The 18525-nt window shown below is 48.0% G+C and overlaps 2 protein-coding genes across 2 annotated transcripts in view; both read left to right on the forward strand.

Annotated features, from left to right (window-relative positions):
* OLFM3 (olfactomedin 3) overlaps positions 1 to 18525 on the forward strand; it is a 152838-nt gene that overhangs the window by 56235 nt on the left and 78078 nt on the right. The gene's annotated exons all lie outside the window — the stretch shown is intronic.
* On the forward strand, positions 14575 to 15969 carry LOC123804563 (calponin-2-like). Its single transcript, XM_045816934.1, has 3 exons — positions 14575 to 14608; positions 14852 to 14957; positions 15477 to 15969. Exons 1-3 carry the CDS (start codon positions 14575 to 14577, stop codon positions 15967 to 15969), a joined length of 633 nt encoding a protein of 210 aa, XP_045672890.1.

An 18525-nucleotide genomic window follows, 5' to 3' on the forward strand; every position in this document is an offset into this window, starting at 1 on the left:
ACATTTCCACAAGTCTTCATTTAAAGGATGGTTTACGTACCCATAAGTGCCTCTGATATCTCCGGTGGGGGGGGAGGGGAATATCCCAGGAAACAACCCGTTTTGGTGGGGAGGAGAGCCTTCAGTTCAACAATTACTAGAGAAGGCAAACACATGAGACTGCCTGACAGGTGTCCCCGGGGACTATTGGTCCTGCGTGGCACCAGGGTGACCCAAAGAAAGGAGGGGGACATGAGGAGGTCAATCAAAAAGGGGAAGAGCCTTATGCATGAAAAGCCTAACCTATCAGGGTGAACCCCAACCAGCCCTGCTTCCCAAAATCAGGAAGGTGGGGTACCTGGCGGTCCACCCACCCCATTCCTCTTCGGTCCTAACAGTGAGCATGAATTAAGAGCCAGCATTTAATAAGCACTTACTAAGACTCAAGCACTTTACACGTGTCCACTCATTTAATCCTAATAACAGCTGTGTCAACCAGGCAGGCTTACTAGCAGCGACAGACAGTAACTAGGCACGGAGGCGTTAAGTGGCGTTCCCCAGGGACACACCTGGGCGGGGAGGTGGAGCCTGCAGTCACACCTGGCAGGTGGACAGGGGACCACGGGCTCCCTGGCAGCACCACTCTAGGCAGGGTTCTTAACTCTCTGAACGTCAGTGTCTTTGTCGGTTCCTCAAGACGTCTTGCAGAGATAACTCAGATAACATCTTCAGTGCCTTATCGAGCTCAACCAAGTGTGCTGTTTATCATTGTGCCTTAAGGAAGGTTTGCCTGCCGTGGTTGGGCGGGGGAGGTCTGAGGCTTGCTGACTCGCTGATCCCAGAAGGAAATCAGCCCAGGGGTCTGCTCCAAGCCTCCCCGGGATTCCAGCGCCCCCCCTGCCCCCAGAGACTCAGGGTGAGCCTTTGCCCCAAGACACCAGTTGCCACCACGCTTTCCCACCGTGGTCCCCCTCTCTCCTGCCCAGTGGAGCTTTACATTGGAAACAGACAAAGATGCTTTCGGCAGCCCCTGTTTTCCCGAACAGGCCTCCTTTGCATCTGGGACTTCGGTTTCCTATCTCAGAGTCAGAGTCAATCTTTCAGTGTCGTTCTGCTGTGAGAAATGGGCTGTGAACCGAGGGGGCATCGGGCCACCCGCCGTCCGGGAGCTGACAGAGTGAAACGGGCATTGGTATTTACGGAAATGGAACTCACTAAGAATGATTATTAACAATGACTTATGTGATACCTTCGCCATCACATATCTAATTTAAGACGTTATCAGGCACTTTATTATCACATTATTATCAACTATTATCTCACACTTTCCACCCACACCGAGCGTCTCTAGAATACTCAAGGGCCGCAATGGGAATGAGAGAAGCCACGCAGGTCTTTCCATGGGGGCAAACGGTGGGTGCTCGGCGGGGCACCGGGAGGGAGGCGGAGGAACCGCCTGGTTAAGAGAACGCTGCGCAGAGAACAGTAGCAGTAAGAGAAACACAAACAAGAAAACGCGCCCTTGAGAAAGACAGAGAAACTAGCGGTGTTTAGATGTCTGCGGCATTACATACACACACAGAGAACATACGTACACACGAACACCAGCACCGCCTGGCTGCTGTCAGCACCGGCCGACTCGAGACAGGGAGGGGGGTCGCTCAGGGTCTCTGCTGTGCACTGAAGCACCGTGGGCAGTGGACGCCAGAGCCCCGACGGGGGCAGAAATGCCCTTGACCCCGACCTCCTTCACCTGGGAAGATACGAGCAAGTCACTGACTGCCTCCCGATGCCCAGACTGCGAGTTCCTCTGGAGTCAGGTGCTCCACACAAGCAGAAAAAGAGAAACAAAAAGAACACCTGCATGTTCGCTCCCATCAAGCGTTCCAAGGAAGAGCCAGAAGCACGCACAACAGAACAACGTGCTATCCAGTCATAAACAACGTAAACAGCGAAAAGTGAGGTCGTCCGGGTGATCATTTTGTATCTAACAAAGCGTATAAATCTATCGAAATGCTTTTGTTCGTGATACCTTCAGACGTATCATTCCAACATTAAATTGTTCTTAGCTTGGCGAAGCGTTTTCCTTCACTCCACCCTGCAAATGGGTGCACGGTTTCATTCGGTCCTTTTCAGGATTCTGGGGTGCCCCTGCTTGGGTGACCTGTACAATAGTTATGTGTTCAGTTTGTCCGCACGCTTCCTTCCCTAGGCGTGGTCAGTCTTCACGTGGTTTATAGACACACTCGGTATTTAGTGTAATATGTGGTTCATAGTAGGCGCTTCATAATAAACCAACTGCCCAGGTCTCTCAGTCATAAAAAGTCTTCAACGTTAATAATTTATTCTTAAAAACAACATTCCATCAGTACAGGTACAAACCACTTTACTCCTTTTGATATGTATGCAAAAATAATGCAAAATATAAATACAAATAATCGTCCTTAGGTATTGAAGGTAACCATTGTCAACAAAAAACCCAATCGCTCTCAATGTATTAGATTTAGTAAAGCAGGAAATGTAACTCTATGTTTCAAAAACATTGTCAACAGTCGTAAAACTGAAGGTTCGGCCAGGCAGAATGCCAGTTCCCGACCAGCTACCCGCTGGGGCGGTAGCTCCCCGAGGCCGTCCCCAGAATCACAGGGAGAGAGGCGCACTTCGCGGTCACGGAGGGATGGGGAAGGGGTTACGTGGAGCCCTATCTCAGAGGGAAGCGCTTGAACTTGGGGGTCACGGGGACCTAAATTTAAAAACCAGCAAGTCATCACCTCTCTGGGGCCCTGCACCTTTACCTGGAAGAGGATGGCAATATCTACCTTCAATACTTGAACTTTAAAAAATAAATACGTCAAAGTGTCTGACACAAGAAGACACGCTATACCCGGCGATTACTATCAGGAGCTGAGGCCCGGACCCGGCGTTTAATGGATAGTCCCATCACTTTTTTCGTTACAAATAGTCTTGACCTATGAACCCTAGCTTCCAGTGCTGTCCCTGCCTAAGTCAGTTCAGCCCTGATGACTCAGTTTCCTGCCTATACAGTGAGCATGATAACAACCACTATTTCCTACGTCTCAGAGTGGCTGACAGAGTGGAATGAGCAACCCAGAAGGAAACCCTGAGAAAACCACAGAGCACGGGAGGGCGGATATCAGTAGCTGTGCTAGTGCTCGCAGTGATTTTCCCAGCACAGATAACTCTGGCCTCAAGTCACAGCAATGGCTGGTTTTACGGAACACATTTCCATAATCTGTTTTCCGGAGAGAGAGTGCCCAGCGCATTGGCAGGCACCGAGAAACAGACCTCGGACAGGCTTCCAAGGCCGGCCGCCTGCGGCCGCAGGAAGCGAAGCCGTTGTGCCTCGCAAGAGGGGCACTGCTTCCCGCGCATGCCCACCAGCTTCTCCACGTCCTGAGTGTTTGCCAGCGTATTTTCTCAGGGCGGGTCTGGGCTGTTTCAAAGAGAAGAGGGTCATCTCAGTTTCAGTGTCTATCAAGTGAGTAGGATCACTGGAGCTAAGTTCTTTGAGAACAGAGAATCAAGCTTTAAAAAATAAGTATACGTTTTAGGATAAAGGGCTGCATTGTTTCGATGGCAGACCTTATCATGTACAGCAGGATAACACTCTCCTTATCAGTATCACTCACTCGTTTCAAAGGTGCTTCCTTTTGGACAGTTCAAATCCTAAGAGAGTCACAGTGTCAACATTATTCAAAGCAAATTTTAAAAAGCTAAACTAGACATCATTTTTTGAAAATAACAATTACAGGTATTTTAATAAAGGACATCAAAAACAAAAAAAAATACAAGTATTTTCTGAATTCTGATAATATACTGGCCCAACTGTACATAAAATATTGACGCTCACTTTCCTTTCTTGCCCTTTAAAAATCAAATCAGCTTCCTTCTAAGCAGCACTGTACTGTGTGCTCTGACACTCCTCTCACTTCCTCAGGGACAGGTGCAGAGGACACAGAACGGGCACTGTGTGCCCTGCACAGCGGTCCTTGTCTGTGTGACGTCGCGGTGTGTCTAATGTTCGGAGCTCTTAAAACCGTTCATGTGTATCAGCCTTGCTTAAAAGACAAACATTTTCTTAACCAAGTGAGTAATAACATCAGATAAAAGGTGTTATCACCTTGTGTCCCCACTGATTACACGGTCGTGAGTAATGCAAACGTTAGCCAAACTGCCGAACGTCGAGATGACTGTTCTGCAAGGAAACCTGCCAACCCCTTCTTTCTGTCCAGTGTGTTTTTATATCTGGGCTCCATGAGTACATGTGCATATAAATTCAATGCTTTTCCTTCAGATCATTTGAAACCACTTTATTGTCCTTTTAAAGATTTATTTATTTATTTTTAGAGAGGGAAGGAAGGGAGAAAGAGAGAGAGAGAAACATCAATGTGTGGTTGCTGGGGACCTGGCCCACACCCCAGGCATGTGCCCTGACTGGGAATCGAACCTGCAATGCTTTGGTTCGCAGCCCACGCTCAATCCACTGAGCTACGCCAGCCAGGGCAAAACCCCTTTATTGTTTTGATCCCTCCAGCTGATTAAAGGTTCAAGGAGCCCCACACCAGCTTCCGCCCTTTAGCTGCCTCCGTGGCGTTACATCCTGTCACTGGCCCCCTGCTTCAGTGCAGTCTCACCCCTGAGCAACTTCCGGCGCCCTAGCATCGCTGGAAGGGATGCCCCTGGTGGCGCAGGTCACAGGAACATCGCTCCACCGCAGTGAGCTCACCCAATGCTGTCAACCCGGCACTCTGAAAGCAGGGTAGTCGGGAAGGGAAAGCTGGTCGGGTTAAACCCTGGATGTGTGACTCAGCCCAGTTCAATAGTCATTGTGGGGTGTCAGACACTGAGCAACACTGAACAATAAGCAACACTGAGGCAGCAGTATAGGACCAAAGTGTAGAGGACACAGTCGTTACCCTCAGACATGGGCCCAGTGTGCTGGAGGAGACTGACGTTAAACATACGCTTTCGAAAATGATGCGGTCGATCTAAGAACTGAGTACGGCAGCGTGCGGCGGAGCGAGAGGCGAAACACCCAACCCAGACCCGGCGTCACGATGATGCCTCGGCCGGGCAGACTTGTGGAATGATGCTCGTGAAATAGTAGCAAAACGTAACTAGAATTTTTATGAGGGTCTCACCGTAAATATTTAGTTTTATGCATTTGCTTTTCAGTTTTGTGCCTCAAGTGTAGCATTCATTAGCTCAACACACTGGGATGTGTAGGAACACATCTGAAGTTTCACAATGAATCTTGCACGCAGTGTCTAGACTTAGTAATCTTTGACGTCTCCTAGTCCCTTTGATTTTATATTTACTTATCCAATTCATTTCCTCTCATGAAGCATTTAAGTCACTTTATTCTGGCGATAAACTTTCAGATCATCTCCAATCCTGATGATCGTGGAAGCTATTATTTCTACGGCTGCTTAATGGTCTTGGGGTGTCAGGGCTTTTGTTTTTGTTGCTGTCGTTGTTTTTAGTAGATTAATGGGTATTGATCTTATTTTCTGCAGGATTTTTAGAATTAAAGATTGAACTTGTAACCTCTGGATGCCAATAGCTACCACAGGATTATCTTGCGGTCTCTTCTCCACGCAAGTACACTGAATGTCGTCATCAATGTCAGTGCAAAACAATGTCAGCTGTAAAGTGGCCATCAGTAGGGTCTTTTGTAGTCCTTATCACTAACAGTAAGTCAAAGCAATCATGCCAGAATATCCCATTCAAAAGCTAATGTGACACAAACTTCATGCCTTTTATTTCATCCAGGCTGTGAATACCTTCTGTTGACTGGTAATTCTAGTCAATACCTTTTCCAAGAAGTAAAAATCCTTGGCCTCTTCTTTGTTGTCCGGCGTTTGAGCTCTGAATCATTTAATGCCAAATGAGTGACCTCAAACTGTGCTGACCCAGCTTCCTGTTAACCTTTCTATTAAAGTGTCTGACGTGGGCTGGCATAGCTCAGTGGATTGAGTGTGGGCTGTGAACCAAAGTGTCGCAGGTTCAATTCCCAGTCAGGGCACATGTCTGGGTTGCAGGCCATGGCCCCCAGCAGCCACACATTGATGTCTCTCTCTCTCTCTCTCTCTCTCTTTTTCTCCCTCCCTTCACTCTCTAAAGATAAAAAATAAATTTAAAAAATCTTTAAAAAAGTGTCTGATATGGAAAAATCAATATCTGGAGTTACATAATCTGTAGCCTTTACTGATAGGGAAGCACGCTGATGACTACGCCAGATACAGAATTATTTCTTCGCGGTCTCCCTGAAGTTAGAGAGCTAAACTGGGACCGCTGATTCAGGAATCGCTTTGCTCCAACACTTGCAAGGCTCTTCAAGTGGGAGGGACTTCCTGCTAATTAATCCCCAGATTGGCATTGTCATGTGCTGAGAGGTGGAAGGTGGCACTGTCGATGGAACCTTGGCCCTGAAGTTCCACTCCCCTATCGTCACTGGTTGCACGAACCGTAGAGAAAATGAATGAAACTGAACTTCCGCTGCAGCTTCCGCCTGGCTCTGCGTTTCAGCCCTCCTCTGTGTCTTGGTGTCTGACACCACTCCCTCAAGGATCCTGCTTTCGCTGGGCTACCGCTCTCAGAGAGGTGACAGCGAGCTCCTCAGCTTTGCTAAGGATTATCCTTTTGGATAATAACTTTCTGAAAGGTACTGGCATTTGAACGGATCTTGGAGATCAAATGCATATTTAATGGAGGGAGTACGTGTTATCATGGAAGGTGGCAGATGAGGGGTTGTGGGCAGAAGGTAGCACCTGGATTTTCTTCAAATTACACCAGCTTGGAAGGTTCACGACAAGGTCTAATGTTCCTCAGTTGTGCCTTTGTCTCTCTCACTGTGGGCATCCCCAAGGTTCTCTGGACCTCTGCCCTAGAGCCCTTTAGTCAAAAGATCCAGCCCTACTGCACTGCTTCAGTGGGTGAAGGTTTACTGTGAAATCGGGTAGTAATGGGTTCAAGTCCCAGGCACTCCATTAAGAAACTCTGACTTTCGGCACGTTGCTTTACATCCCTAAACTTCAGTCTCCTCATCTGCAAAGTAGCGATCACAGTATAATGTACTTCGTAGGACTGTGGTAAAGATAAAATGGGTGGCGACTGAGACTTCAACTTGCTGGAGCCCCTCAGAAAAGCCATGTTGAATGCACCTCAAAAGCTTCCAAGGGCTCTGACTGGTGCGGCTCAGTTGGTTGGGCATCATCCCACAAAGTGAAAGGCCACAGGTTCGATTCCTGGTCAGGGCACATGCCTGGGTTATGGGTTTGGTCCCCAGTTGCAGCACTAGAAGAGGCAACCCATCATTGTTTCTCTCTCACGTCGATGTTTCTCTCCTCTTTCTGCCTCCTTTCCCTTCTCTCTAAAAGTAAATAAAACATTTTTTAAAAAAAGCTTATAAGGGATGGAGAGAGGAGGATTGATCCCATGGCTCGGGTCTCCTGCTGGTTTGGATTTGCACATGTGTGAGAGCACCTGTCTCATGGGGCTCCCGTAGACATTCTAAACGAGAGGAGTAGAGAAGCCGAAAGCAGAGAAACCATAAAAGCCGTGTGGTGCAGCTCAGGCAAGGTGCTGTCGCGTTATACCTGCGCAGCTCATTGCCAGAGTCATAATTAGAAGGAATGCGTGGGCCAAGAGAACATCGGCGGAATGAAGAGGTGTCTAATCACCCCTTTCCCTCCTGCCGTGCCTCATTGCCAAAGCTTCCCTACTGGTGATATTTTTAGCGTTAATAACTGAAGTTTTCTATATGAAAATAACAAGGCACCTTGAACTTTTAAATAAAACCTCTTTGTGAAATTACCTAGTTTAAGCAAGGGGAGAAAGTCAAAAGGTTGGAGGGAGTTCAAGGGAGCCACGTGAAATCTCGTCATTTTAAGGGGGTGTGTGGACTCGAATAACACGCTAGACTCAAATGAAATCCTCTCTCAGCGAGTCATAGATGGGTGGTCTCGTCTTGGCACGTCCTCCTCAGTGAGATCGGGCAATTACATTTCTTTACCACATTCGCTCCTCAAAATAGCAATGGTGTCTGTAAGAGCTCATCACGGCCTCTGCACAGTTAGTGCCCAATTAGCATCGGTGCCCACCTGACAACCTGCAGGACCTTGGTGAGCTCACGCTGGGTAGCAAGGGTAGAAATAAGAACCCAGAGCACGTTCATTTCCCTTCCTTTCCTTCCACTGCGTCATGGTTCAATAAGGGGACATCATCAGGGTCCCTGGAGTAGGTCCCTGTCCTTCCTCCCAAGGGACGATGATGCATTCACACAGATCCAATCTGAACCTGCTGTGAGGACTTAACTCACGCTTCCAGATTTCACATTGCACTATCCTGGTTTCTAAAGTCAGTTTTCCATGTTTATATTAAAAACCCCATTCTTGTCCTGGCTGGTGTAGCTCAGTGGATTGAGTGCAGGCCTGCAAACCAAAGGGTCATTGGTTCAGTTCCTAGTCAGGGCACATACCTGGGTTGCGAGCCAGGTCCTCAGTGGGGGTCGCGCAAGAGGCAACCACACATTGATGCTTCTCTCCCATTCTTTTTCCTTCCCTTCCCCTCTCTCTAAAAATAAATAAAAATGAAAAAAACCTCAAAAATTAAAATCCCATTCTAACATCCTACCCTCCTTGCCCCTATCTTCCATTGCCATTCACCAAATAGAACCTTATTTATTTCAAGTTGCCTTTGCCTTGACAGACACTTGCTTCCATTTTGTTCAAAGGATACCCCCCGAGTTCCCTCGTAAATCATTGACTAGATTTATAATGCTTCTCCTCCCAGGGCAGCGGCCCAGGAAATAACGAGGTTCATAAAATATTACCATCAGCCGTGGCTCTGCCATTGCACTGTTTCCCTTTCAAATGTTTTAACACTGCAATGCCAATAATTCTGTAGACTAAACATCCTTTCTGAGTAGTGACTAAAAAAAAAAAAAATCACTCCCTGGAATTGAAAGTTCCCCAAAGGCATCACTGAATCTTAGTTTTTACTAATTGCTCCATTTGAGAAGCTTTAAGTACAGCAGTTATGTAATTTAGAAATAGCGGAGATTTCTATCAGAGATTTAGGCATAATTCCACTCTCTCATCAAAAAGAATGTTAGAGTATTAATTCTGCATTGTGCTATTTCAGGGTCTGTACAAAGAGAATTATTTAAATGTGGTCACAAGCCCTCAGGGCCCCACAGTCTGAAAAAACACTGGGAAGAGAAAACGGAAAAAGACATGTAAAATATTAACCAGAGAACAGAGTCTGGAAAGTGATACAAGTGACTATGAATTTGGTCTACTTTGTGCTCATACGATTTACAGTTCATGCTGTTGGTAAATATTCGGGAACGGAAGACTCAATGTATATACTCCAGTCTAGCCATTTGCAATGGGTATGCCACAAACTCACTGCAATCCTGATTATTTAGACAGGGGCACTGGCCCCTTTTCTCTTAGATTGCCAGATAAAGAAATGACAATAGTCAACACAACACTAACCGTCCAGTGTGGATGCCCGGTCTTGAACCACAATATGTAGGCTATATAATAGAGTTGCATCTGATTGGTTATGTTGCATAGGTTGCATCTGATTGGTTAATTCTTGGTACCAGAAATCCTTACGTAAAGTATAGGCACTTGATTTTTTTAAAAAAGTCACTTGGGAGCAAAAAGTGTAAGCAATTGCTATTATTATTTTGGGGGTAAATCAATCAAAATTATACCTATATTTCTGTCAGTTTGGCAAAAAATATATACTTTTGGTGTGCCACAAAATTTTAGTCATTACTTTATATGTGCCAGGAGATGAAAAAGGTTGAAAATCACTGCTGGAGTCTGTTCAGAATGTATTTTTACATGATAGGTACTCAATAAATATCCAGTGATGACAAAGAAGATTATTTAATTGCAGCTGAAGCACCTTTGGGACAAAGGATAAAAAGAAAAACAGAATCTTAATGAGATGCATCAAGATCAGACATGCCCTAGTCTTGCTCCCATGGTGCCCTGCGTCTGGTACAAAGAACCTCACCGGACGACTCTGTAGTTTACCTGGACATCAGCCCAGCCTTTAAAAATGTCTATTTGCCCAGGACCTTAACATTTCCCAAATCCATATACACTCTTCTTATTAGAAACATTTCTAATGCCCCCAAAGCAATTATCTGAAAAATACAACCTATCAACCTACACACAAAATAACAACCTGCTGACACTTAAATTTAAAAACTCCATATAATGACCTAACTGTATTATAATTGAGATAGATGGCCAGTAAAAGTAATGGAATAATAGGTCTTTTAACATTAAAAGACACGATTAAGTAACCAAGTGCTTGCTCCTGTAGTTATGGTATTCCTAAGTAGGAAAATTACAAATGAAGATTTGTCCAATGTGTGGTGTGGACACTCACATATTGTTGCCAACACAACATGTTGCATTCGCTAGTGGGAAATTCAAAACACGATGAAACAGTTTTGGTAAAGTTCCAAATCAAGTAAAATACATTCTTCCTTCAAGTTACATGGTGAATATATTCCTGGAAAACTCAGTTTCTATTAAAAGGATGCCAAGGCATTTTCCATTTATATAAAAAAGAGTGTGCTTTCTAAGGTCAACTAATCACAAACAGAGGTTTATTTTTGTTTTGTTTTGGTTTGGTTTGGTTTGGTTTGGTTTGCCTACATTGTGTTTATAAAGGTTTAAATGTCTTGAGGGGTCCAAGAATTTTTTTTCAATCATCTGGACCATCCTCAATCTGTAAGACCTGTGGTCCACCTGATAGGCAGCCACTTGAAGCCATCAGAGTGACGAATGTGTCCCCGCCAGTGACAGCAAGGAAACCCCAGGGCAAAGAGACACGTACAGTGCAGTGGCACGGGGCAGCAGATCCACCATGACAGTTCATGGGAAAAGGGGCAGGCAACGTGGAAACGGGGCCCAAAACTCGTCCGATACACTCCTGTATCAGCTTCCAGTGGCCGCTGTCACAAAGACCATGAACTCCGTGGCTGGAAATAACGAACGGCATCCCTCACGGTTCTGGAAGCCAGGAGCCTGACGTCAAGGTGTAGCCGGGCCACGCCCCCTCGGAAGCCTCTAGTGGACATGCCTGCTCCTAATGGCTCCTGGTGGGCTTGGCTCAGGGCTGCATCCCTGCAGTCCCTGCTCCTGTGCTCACATGGCTCCCTCCGCTGTGTCCTTCTGGGTGTCTCTCATATGAACACTTGTCCTTGGACTTAGGGTCCACCTGGACAATCCAGGAGGATCGCATCTAAGATGGATCTTCACTTATTTATATTCACAAAGATCCTTTTTCCAAATAAGGAAGCATCCGCAGGTTCCAGGGCGTAGCACGCGGACCTATCTTTTGCGGAGCCACCATTCAATGTGCTGCCACCGCCTTCCATTCTAGACTGCAGTCCCGTCATTCCTCACTGTGCCAACAGAAAGCCCCTCTACAGATACCCAGCGGTACACCTACGTTTGCCAGGTGGCCCCATCGAGGGCCACCTACACTAGCTTCTCTGTCCTCATCCTCTTCTTCCAACCAAAGGTGCAAAGCTACTCAACCACTCTGAGCATATACCGTTTACCGTCTCATTTCTAGAGACCCCAAAGACCTCCCTCCTGTTGCAAAAGGAACCTCCTGAGCTCAAACTAGATAACGACAAAATGGGCCAGACTGACCAGGGGCCTCTGCCCCTTTTCATTACAATTTAGCCAAAGAGACAATGGTACAAGTTCTGAAAATTTTTGACACCACAGGATGTGAATGATACGTGCTGTAAAAAAGGAAAAGAAGAAGGAGGAAGGAAGGAAGGAAGGGAGGGAGGGAGGGAGGGAGGGAGGGAGGAGGGAAGGAAGGAAGGAAGGGAAGGAAGGAAGGAAGGAAGGAAGGAAGGAAGGGAGGGAGGGAGGGAGGGAGGGAGGAAGGAAGGGAGGGAGGGAGGGAGGGAAAGGGAAGGAAGGGAGGAAGGAAGGGAGGGAGGGAGGAAGGAAGGGAGGGAGGGAGGGAGGGAGGAAGGGAGGGAGGGAGGGAGGAAAGAAGGAAGGGAGGAAGGAAGGGAGGGAGGGAGGAAGGAAGGGAGGGAGGGAGGGAGGGAGGGAGGGAGGAAGGAAGGGAGGGAGGAAGGAAGGGAGGGAGGAAGGAAGGCCTTTAGAATGAATATGTACAAGTGTGTTGTTTGGAAGCCATCTGGGGACTGCCCTTTGCTAGCTCTGCTGGGAGCAGGCGGCCCCTTCTGCAATTCTGCTCATTAAAACTGCAGAAAGAACGATCAAAGTCACGGTGACCTGGGTTGTTTTTCTCGGTAGTCTGCACAGATAAGATCAGGTCAGGTCACACAGTTAGCAGGAGTAAGGAAAACGTTGAAATCCACACTCCACGGTGTGCAGTCAGTACTGCCCGGGCAGAGAATGCACTGTCTTTACGATGCTTCTGCGTTGTGTATATAGAAATATCCCTAATAATCGAATCAAGTGATTGGCGTGTGATTGGTAAGTGTGTGTGTGAGCAGGTGGATTTTAAGTCTCATTTTTGCAGAGATGAAAAACTTAAAATTCCTTTGACATCCCCCCTTTTTACCATATTTATATTATTGTCTAAATACCTCAACCAGGTTATGATTTTATCTGGATCCCATAGCAAAATTTTTTTTAAAACTGAAAGCTTCCATTCCTACTATAGTTGCAAGAAGCTCACGTGTCAGTCACATGTATCATTTAGCTCAGTTTTTCATCTTTTTTTGTCACAGAAAATGCTTAGAGCACTGAACATTTCTATTTCAAAATGAAGAACATAAAATCTGAAACAAATGGAATGTAAAAAAAATAATGAACAAGTGCCCCAATCAAAGTCCCGTGCCGGTTCAGTTTAAAGCCAACATGTCCATGGGTGTGCGTAGATGCACATCATATCCTGAGTTCATGTGTACGAGTCATATAGATGGTGTGTGTATGTGCGTATACGCTCGTATATCTATGTCATATTCAAAGTGTGGTCGCTGACGCCGGTGAAGACCATGGAGGTGAGTCTAGCTGCCCGATTTCCAGAGCAGACACTTATTTCTTCTGTCAGAAGCTTGGCTTCCGTCAAGAGGGCTGTGCAATCTCCGCCCATCACCTGGCATGGCTTAGGAAAGAGATTTACTCTTGCTGCAGTTTGCAGGATCTGAAAAGTGAGGGTTTTTTTCCCATGATTTTATTGATTTGTTGTAAATATGGCAGGAGCCACTTATAATCATGAAAGATTATTACCCTAAAATCAAAGGCTCCTACATCCTAAAACAACCTTTCCATTTCTTACCTTTTTCATCATCGATAAAACTATTTCACTTCATTGGGCCTGAGTTTTCCTACACATATAATAGGGACACCAAAAGCAATGACCTCTGAAACAATCTCCTTGGTAATACAGAACACGTGAGACAAACGATGGGCACACGTGGCCAGGCAGTGCACTGCCGGAAATACTGAAACCTACGATGTGGATGCAGGTACTTGAGTTTCGCCACTACTGCCGGCCTCTGAGTTAAATGTTGCCCATGTCATTTGTAAATGTATGTTTGTTTCAACCAATAGTTCAGCAGTGGTATAGGAAATCAGATGCCTGCCATTCCTGTATTGAACACCAAAGTATTAAGAGGAACTGTGGCTGCGAAAGTCATTTCTCCGAGACAGCCTAGACCCTGGTTTCTGTGGGTCGACTTACCAGTCAAGTCAAGGTGGTTTATAAACCACCTCCAGTTTATAGGGGGAAAGATAGCGACTCCTCCCCTGGCTGCTCAAGGAGCCCAGCCCTCTCCCCGCTTCCACTCAGAAAACAGGAGAGATCTGGCGGTGTGAGCGTTCCCTTGATCCTCGCTGGTTGCTGTTGATCCGACGAGACAGTGAAGGCAAAAGCGGCCCATGCAAAGTTAAGACGATCCCAGCACATCATCTCCTGGTTGTGCTCCTCTGCCCAAGCCAGAGACAGATTATTTCTGGTTCTGAATTATTCATGGATCCTCAGAGGCAATGTCAGACATCGGCGGGGCGGTCCCATAGATCCTGGCTGCTGCCAGCAGCTCCTTTGTGAAAGCACATGAGTGCAGCTCCAGCCTCAGGTGCGGGAAAGCCAGCAGCCCCGGCGTTTACAGTGCCTCCCCCTGGCATCCCCGACACCATTGCATTCAGAGGCTCCGTTCAGTCCCTAGAACGGGCTGTTAGCTTGATGACCACTCCCCGCTGAGACACGCACTGTGCACCTTTCTGAGACACCCCTGCAGGGGGACCCTGACAGAGCACATGGCGGGCTTCCCCCAAGAAGTCAACAGATCCGAAGTAAAATAGCTCTCAGGGCCATCTAGCATGGCTGGGGGTTAACGGTTTCCCACACCCGGTCGGGATTAAGTTACATTGGGCCTGAGTCCATCGTTGAGTGTATGGTAAACGATATTCTCACTCAGTGGCTGCTTTTCATGAGATGTTGGTGTTCCGGGAAGGTTAGCTGGAGTCAGCTGCAAGCCCGTGACTGCTTGGGGGTCTTCGGATTACTCTCACTGGTTCAACACGGGGGGAGGTGCTTCCCGCCATGGTTGTGTTCGAGTGTTGCAACGTAGACGGAAGTATGACGTGCAGAATGGAAGGATGTAGAGGACCGAAGGCTTACCAATGAAAACCAAAACCCCCAAATATGTCAAGTACTCCTGACGTATGCGCGCCATGAAATCCCTTGCTCCCGTAACCTCACCACCAAACCTGTCTTCAGGACACCTTCAGAAGGTCCCTTTTATCTTCCTGTAGCTCGGGAATTCCTAACAAACACGTCCTCAGGCCTCCTCGTGTCTCACGTTCCCCCGTGTCCTCAGACATCGAGCTCCGTGTCCAGCCCTGGCCGACAGCGAGCCATCTGCGCGTGGCCAGGGGCTGCTGGTGGAGGTGGTCGCGGAGCCTGCGGGAACAGGAGCTAAACAGGTAGGGGAGGGACCCATGTCCGCAGTTTCATTTTTCCTGGATGGCTGGTCTCCGAAATTGTAGGTTCTTTTTAGTCCTCGGGAGGAAGTTCCTTGCCTTGATTTGTTTGCCGTCCACTTCCACCCTCCAAGAAGGAAATTGCTCTGGGAAAGAGGCATCTGTCAACCCCGAACGGTGTTGCCGGCCGCCAGCTTGGGCGGCTCTGTTTCACGGCCCTGCCACCTGTCACGGATACCTTCTGACTGGTTCCTAGTAGTAAAGACAGGATTTTTCTCTCCTGCTTCACATGGTTGGTTTGAAAGCTCTGCTCCAGTTTGCACCAGCCACATCCCTTCCTGCCTTCAATCGCTCGAGAACATTCCTTTTCCTGACCCCTTCCACTTATTGTTTGATGACCCCAATGGTTGACGACCCCAATGGTCGGCCACGGCGTGAGCTGTTTGAGAGTGGGGACGTGAGGCGGGTGCAGGCGTCTGCTGGCACTGGCGGGGAAGGACAAGACAACAGGCTGTAGAGCAGCAAGGCCATTGGCACTGAGCACGCAGAGAAGCAGCAGCAGGGCCCTGACGGCTCCACCGTGAGGGTGGGCCAGTGCGTCACTGGGCTCCAGATGGGCACCAGCACGAGTGCCAGCCAGGCGGGCATGATGGCAGATGGCACGAGAAGGCACCTGTACAACCCCAGGAGCCATATCCTGCCACTCATGGGCCACTCAACCATCAGCCTGCAAATGGGCATTAACAGGTGTGCCAGCCAGGTGGGCATGATGGCTCCTGGGACCCGGTGGCACATCTATGACACCAAGCTAGGAACTGACAGGTGCGACAACTCTTCCGTGTCTCTGCGGATGCGCTGCACACAGGGCGCCAACCAGCGTGGCCTGGTCCGTGGCCTGGGCTGGAAGGTACACGACCCCAAGTACTGCCCACAAGGCCCAGTGGCCGACAGAGTTCCGGGGTCAGCTGGCCACTGCCCAAGCCCTGGGAAGGCCCCCGAGTACCACCCCTACTAACAAGGCGGGGGCAGGCTATGGAGGCCTCCCTCATGGGGTGTCTCCCCACATCATCTCCCCATCTGGGATTTCAGGTTCTCCTGTGTTTTCATCTTGTTTTTCTATGTGTTCAAGTGCTTCCAGCTGAGGGTCTGTGAAGGCCAGACCCAGATGCTGTGGGGTGCGGGTCCCCACCAAGACACATCCCGGTAGCAGATTTCCCAGCAGATCTTGGGACAAGCCGTTGAGGGGAGAAGAAACCTGAGCAAGGAGGAGAACTGGCCCCAATGGCTTGTTTTGCTTCCGCCAATCTTCCCTTTTCTCTGCTGATCAGTATGTGGTTTCTGTACCCACAGAGGTTTTAGGCAGTTTTAACAAAACAAATGGGGAATATGGTGTTAGGAAGTTTTAACAAAACAAATGGGGGGCTGTGCAGGGGGTGCTGGGATGGCAGTCCCCTGGGAGAGAGCCAGGCCAGATATTGTAGGCATCGTGAGGGACTGGACTTCCCCAGGACCCTCCCAGGGGCCCAGTGACGGAACTGGGGCCCAGGCAGGACAATGAGCTCTGAGTGGTGGAGGCTCCACCAGGTCCCCACCCCCCGCCATACTTGTCCCCTGTCTCTGGCCAAGCACTGCCCAGGGACCCCCACCAGGGGGCCCGCCCTGGGCCCAAGAGCCAACGGGAAGTACCAGCTGAGGACCAAAGGCAACAAAAACTCTTTTAAAAAGAAAACTAAATGTGGAGAGAAAAGTAGATATGCCCAGCAGCATATTAATAAATAAAACAATCCTATTTCTTTACCCAGAAAATAATTTTAAAATAACTAGAAATAATGTATTATGACATATAAGAATTATTATTCTAATAAGAATCATTCTGAAAAAATTTTCTTCCTTTAAAATTATTATAATGTCTTGTTTCAAAGAGTTCTTCAGACATAAAATTCTCTTATGAACGGCATGGATCAAAATATATAAAGTTCTAAGTTCAAAAAAGTTTCAAGAATCGTTTTTCCTTGATAGGACATGAGAGAATTCATAGATTTTTACAAATTTTATTGAATTTATTGGGGTGACAGGTGGTTACTAACATTATATAGGTTTCAGGGTACAGTTCTGTAACACATCACGTGTACATTGTAGTGTGTGTGAACCCCACCCCAAGTCAAGTCTCCTTTCTTTACTATTCAACTCCCCTTTCCCCTCTCCTACCTCCCCCGCCCCCCTTCCCTCTGGTAATCACCATACTGTTGTCTGCATCTATGAGGTTGTTATTTTGTTTCACAGGAGTTGTAAACAAACAGTTCTTAAGCATCACTGATCACCACGTACAAAAAGCAAAAGCAAGAAGCCATATCCTGTCCGTCTCCAGACCCCGGGCCCTGCCTGCCCTTGGTCTCCGCCCCTCATCTCTGCTTGATGCCGGGCATGTTCAGCCTTGTCTCTCAGGCACCACTACGTCTAATTGGCCCTTGGATATCCCGGGCTTATCGCGTTGCCCCCGGTTTGACACTTCGATGTTTTCGAAGGAATGGAATTCCTCTTTGAACCCAGTTTTTCCTTCTTTCCCGCCTATTCATTCTGCCCTTGTCCTTCCTGTGAAGTTCGAGCCCGCGGTGATTCCCTGAGCCTCCAATTAGCGCGTCTCGCTGGAGTTCTCTTCTTCCTCGCCCCACACGGGAAGCCGGTGTCAGCGGCTTCAAATACATGTCAGCACCCACTTCCCAATTTTCGTCTCCTTTGTCCGTTCGTGAAATCCGTCTCGCAGTTCCTGAAATTCTCTACCGTCCTCTCTGCCCTCGGGCTGCCAGATTCTGCTGGAGGATGCCACAAAATGAGGCCAAATACACTCCCGAGCCAGACTGTCTGAGTGAATCACACGGCTGCTGGGAAACCCCTGCCTCCCCCCACTGCCAGCCCACGCGCCCAGTGCTGCGGTCAAGGGCACGGGCTCGGGAGCCAGGGAGTCTCAGGTGTGAGTCACCGGCCCGCCTCTCACCGAGGGCCCTGAACAAGTAATGTTCTCTAAAGATCCCGTTTTCTACGTTAGAATGAGAGAGCGTTCACAGCACACACTGCACTGAGCTGCTGGGGAGACGGAATGAGCTCATGGAAACCAGTAAGCACAGTTCCTGGAAAAGAGAATCCCCTGAATAATCAGCGTTATCTTGTTATTGATTACTGCAACCAGGACCAAACAAGCAGAGGGGCTCCTTCGAGTATCGATTCTTTCTGGCCTTTTCGCTTCTCTCTTTGAATAGTGGACGAAGGACACATTCTTTCCTGCAACGATCTCTCATCTTTCACCTGCGCTCTTGACTTCCCTCTCTCCTGAACTTCCTAGCTTCCATCGTCAGTCTTCTCCTCTATGCTGTGGAGTCCCTTCCTGTCTGGGTCACGGACACACCCGATTTCTGCACTCCCTCTTTGCGATGTGTCTGTTTCAAGTTTCCATGCCACTGGTCCCCTTACTTTACTGCAATAATTATGGAAATGGAGCATATCATTTTTTTAAGATTTCATTTTACTTTTTAGAGAGAGGGCAAGGGAGGGAGAAAGAGAGGGAGAGAAACGC

This window comes from Phyllostomus hastatus, unplaced genomic scaffold (genome assembly GCF_019186645.2).
Source record: "Phyllostomus hastatus isolate PE091 unplaced genomic scaffold, TTU_PhHast_1.1 phas_scaffold_216, whole genome shotgun sequence".
NCBI lineage: Eukaryota > Metazoa > Chordata > Mammalia > Chiroptera > Phyllostomidae > Phyllostomus > Phyllostomus hastatus.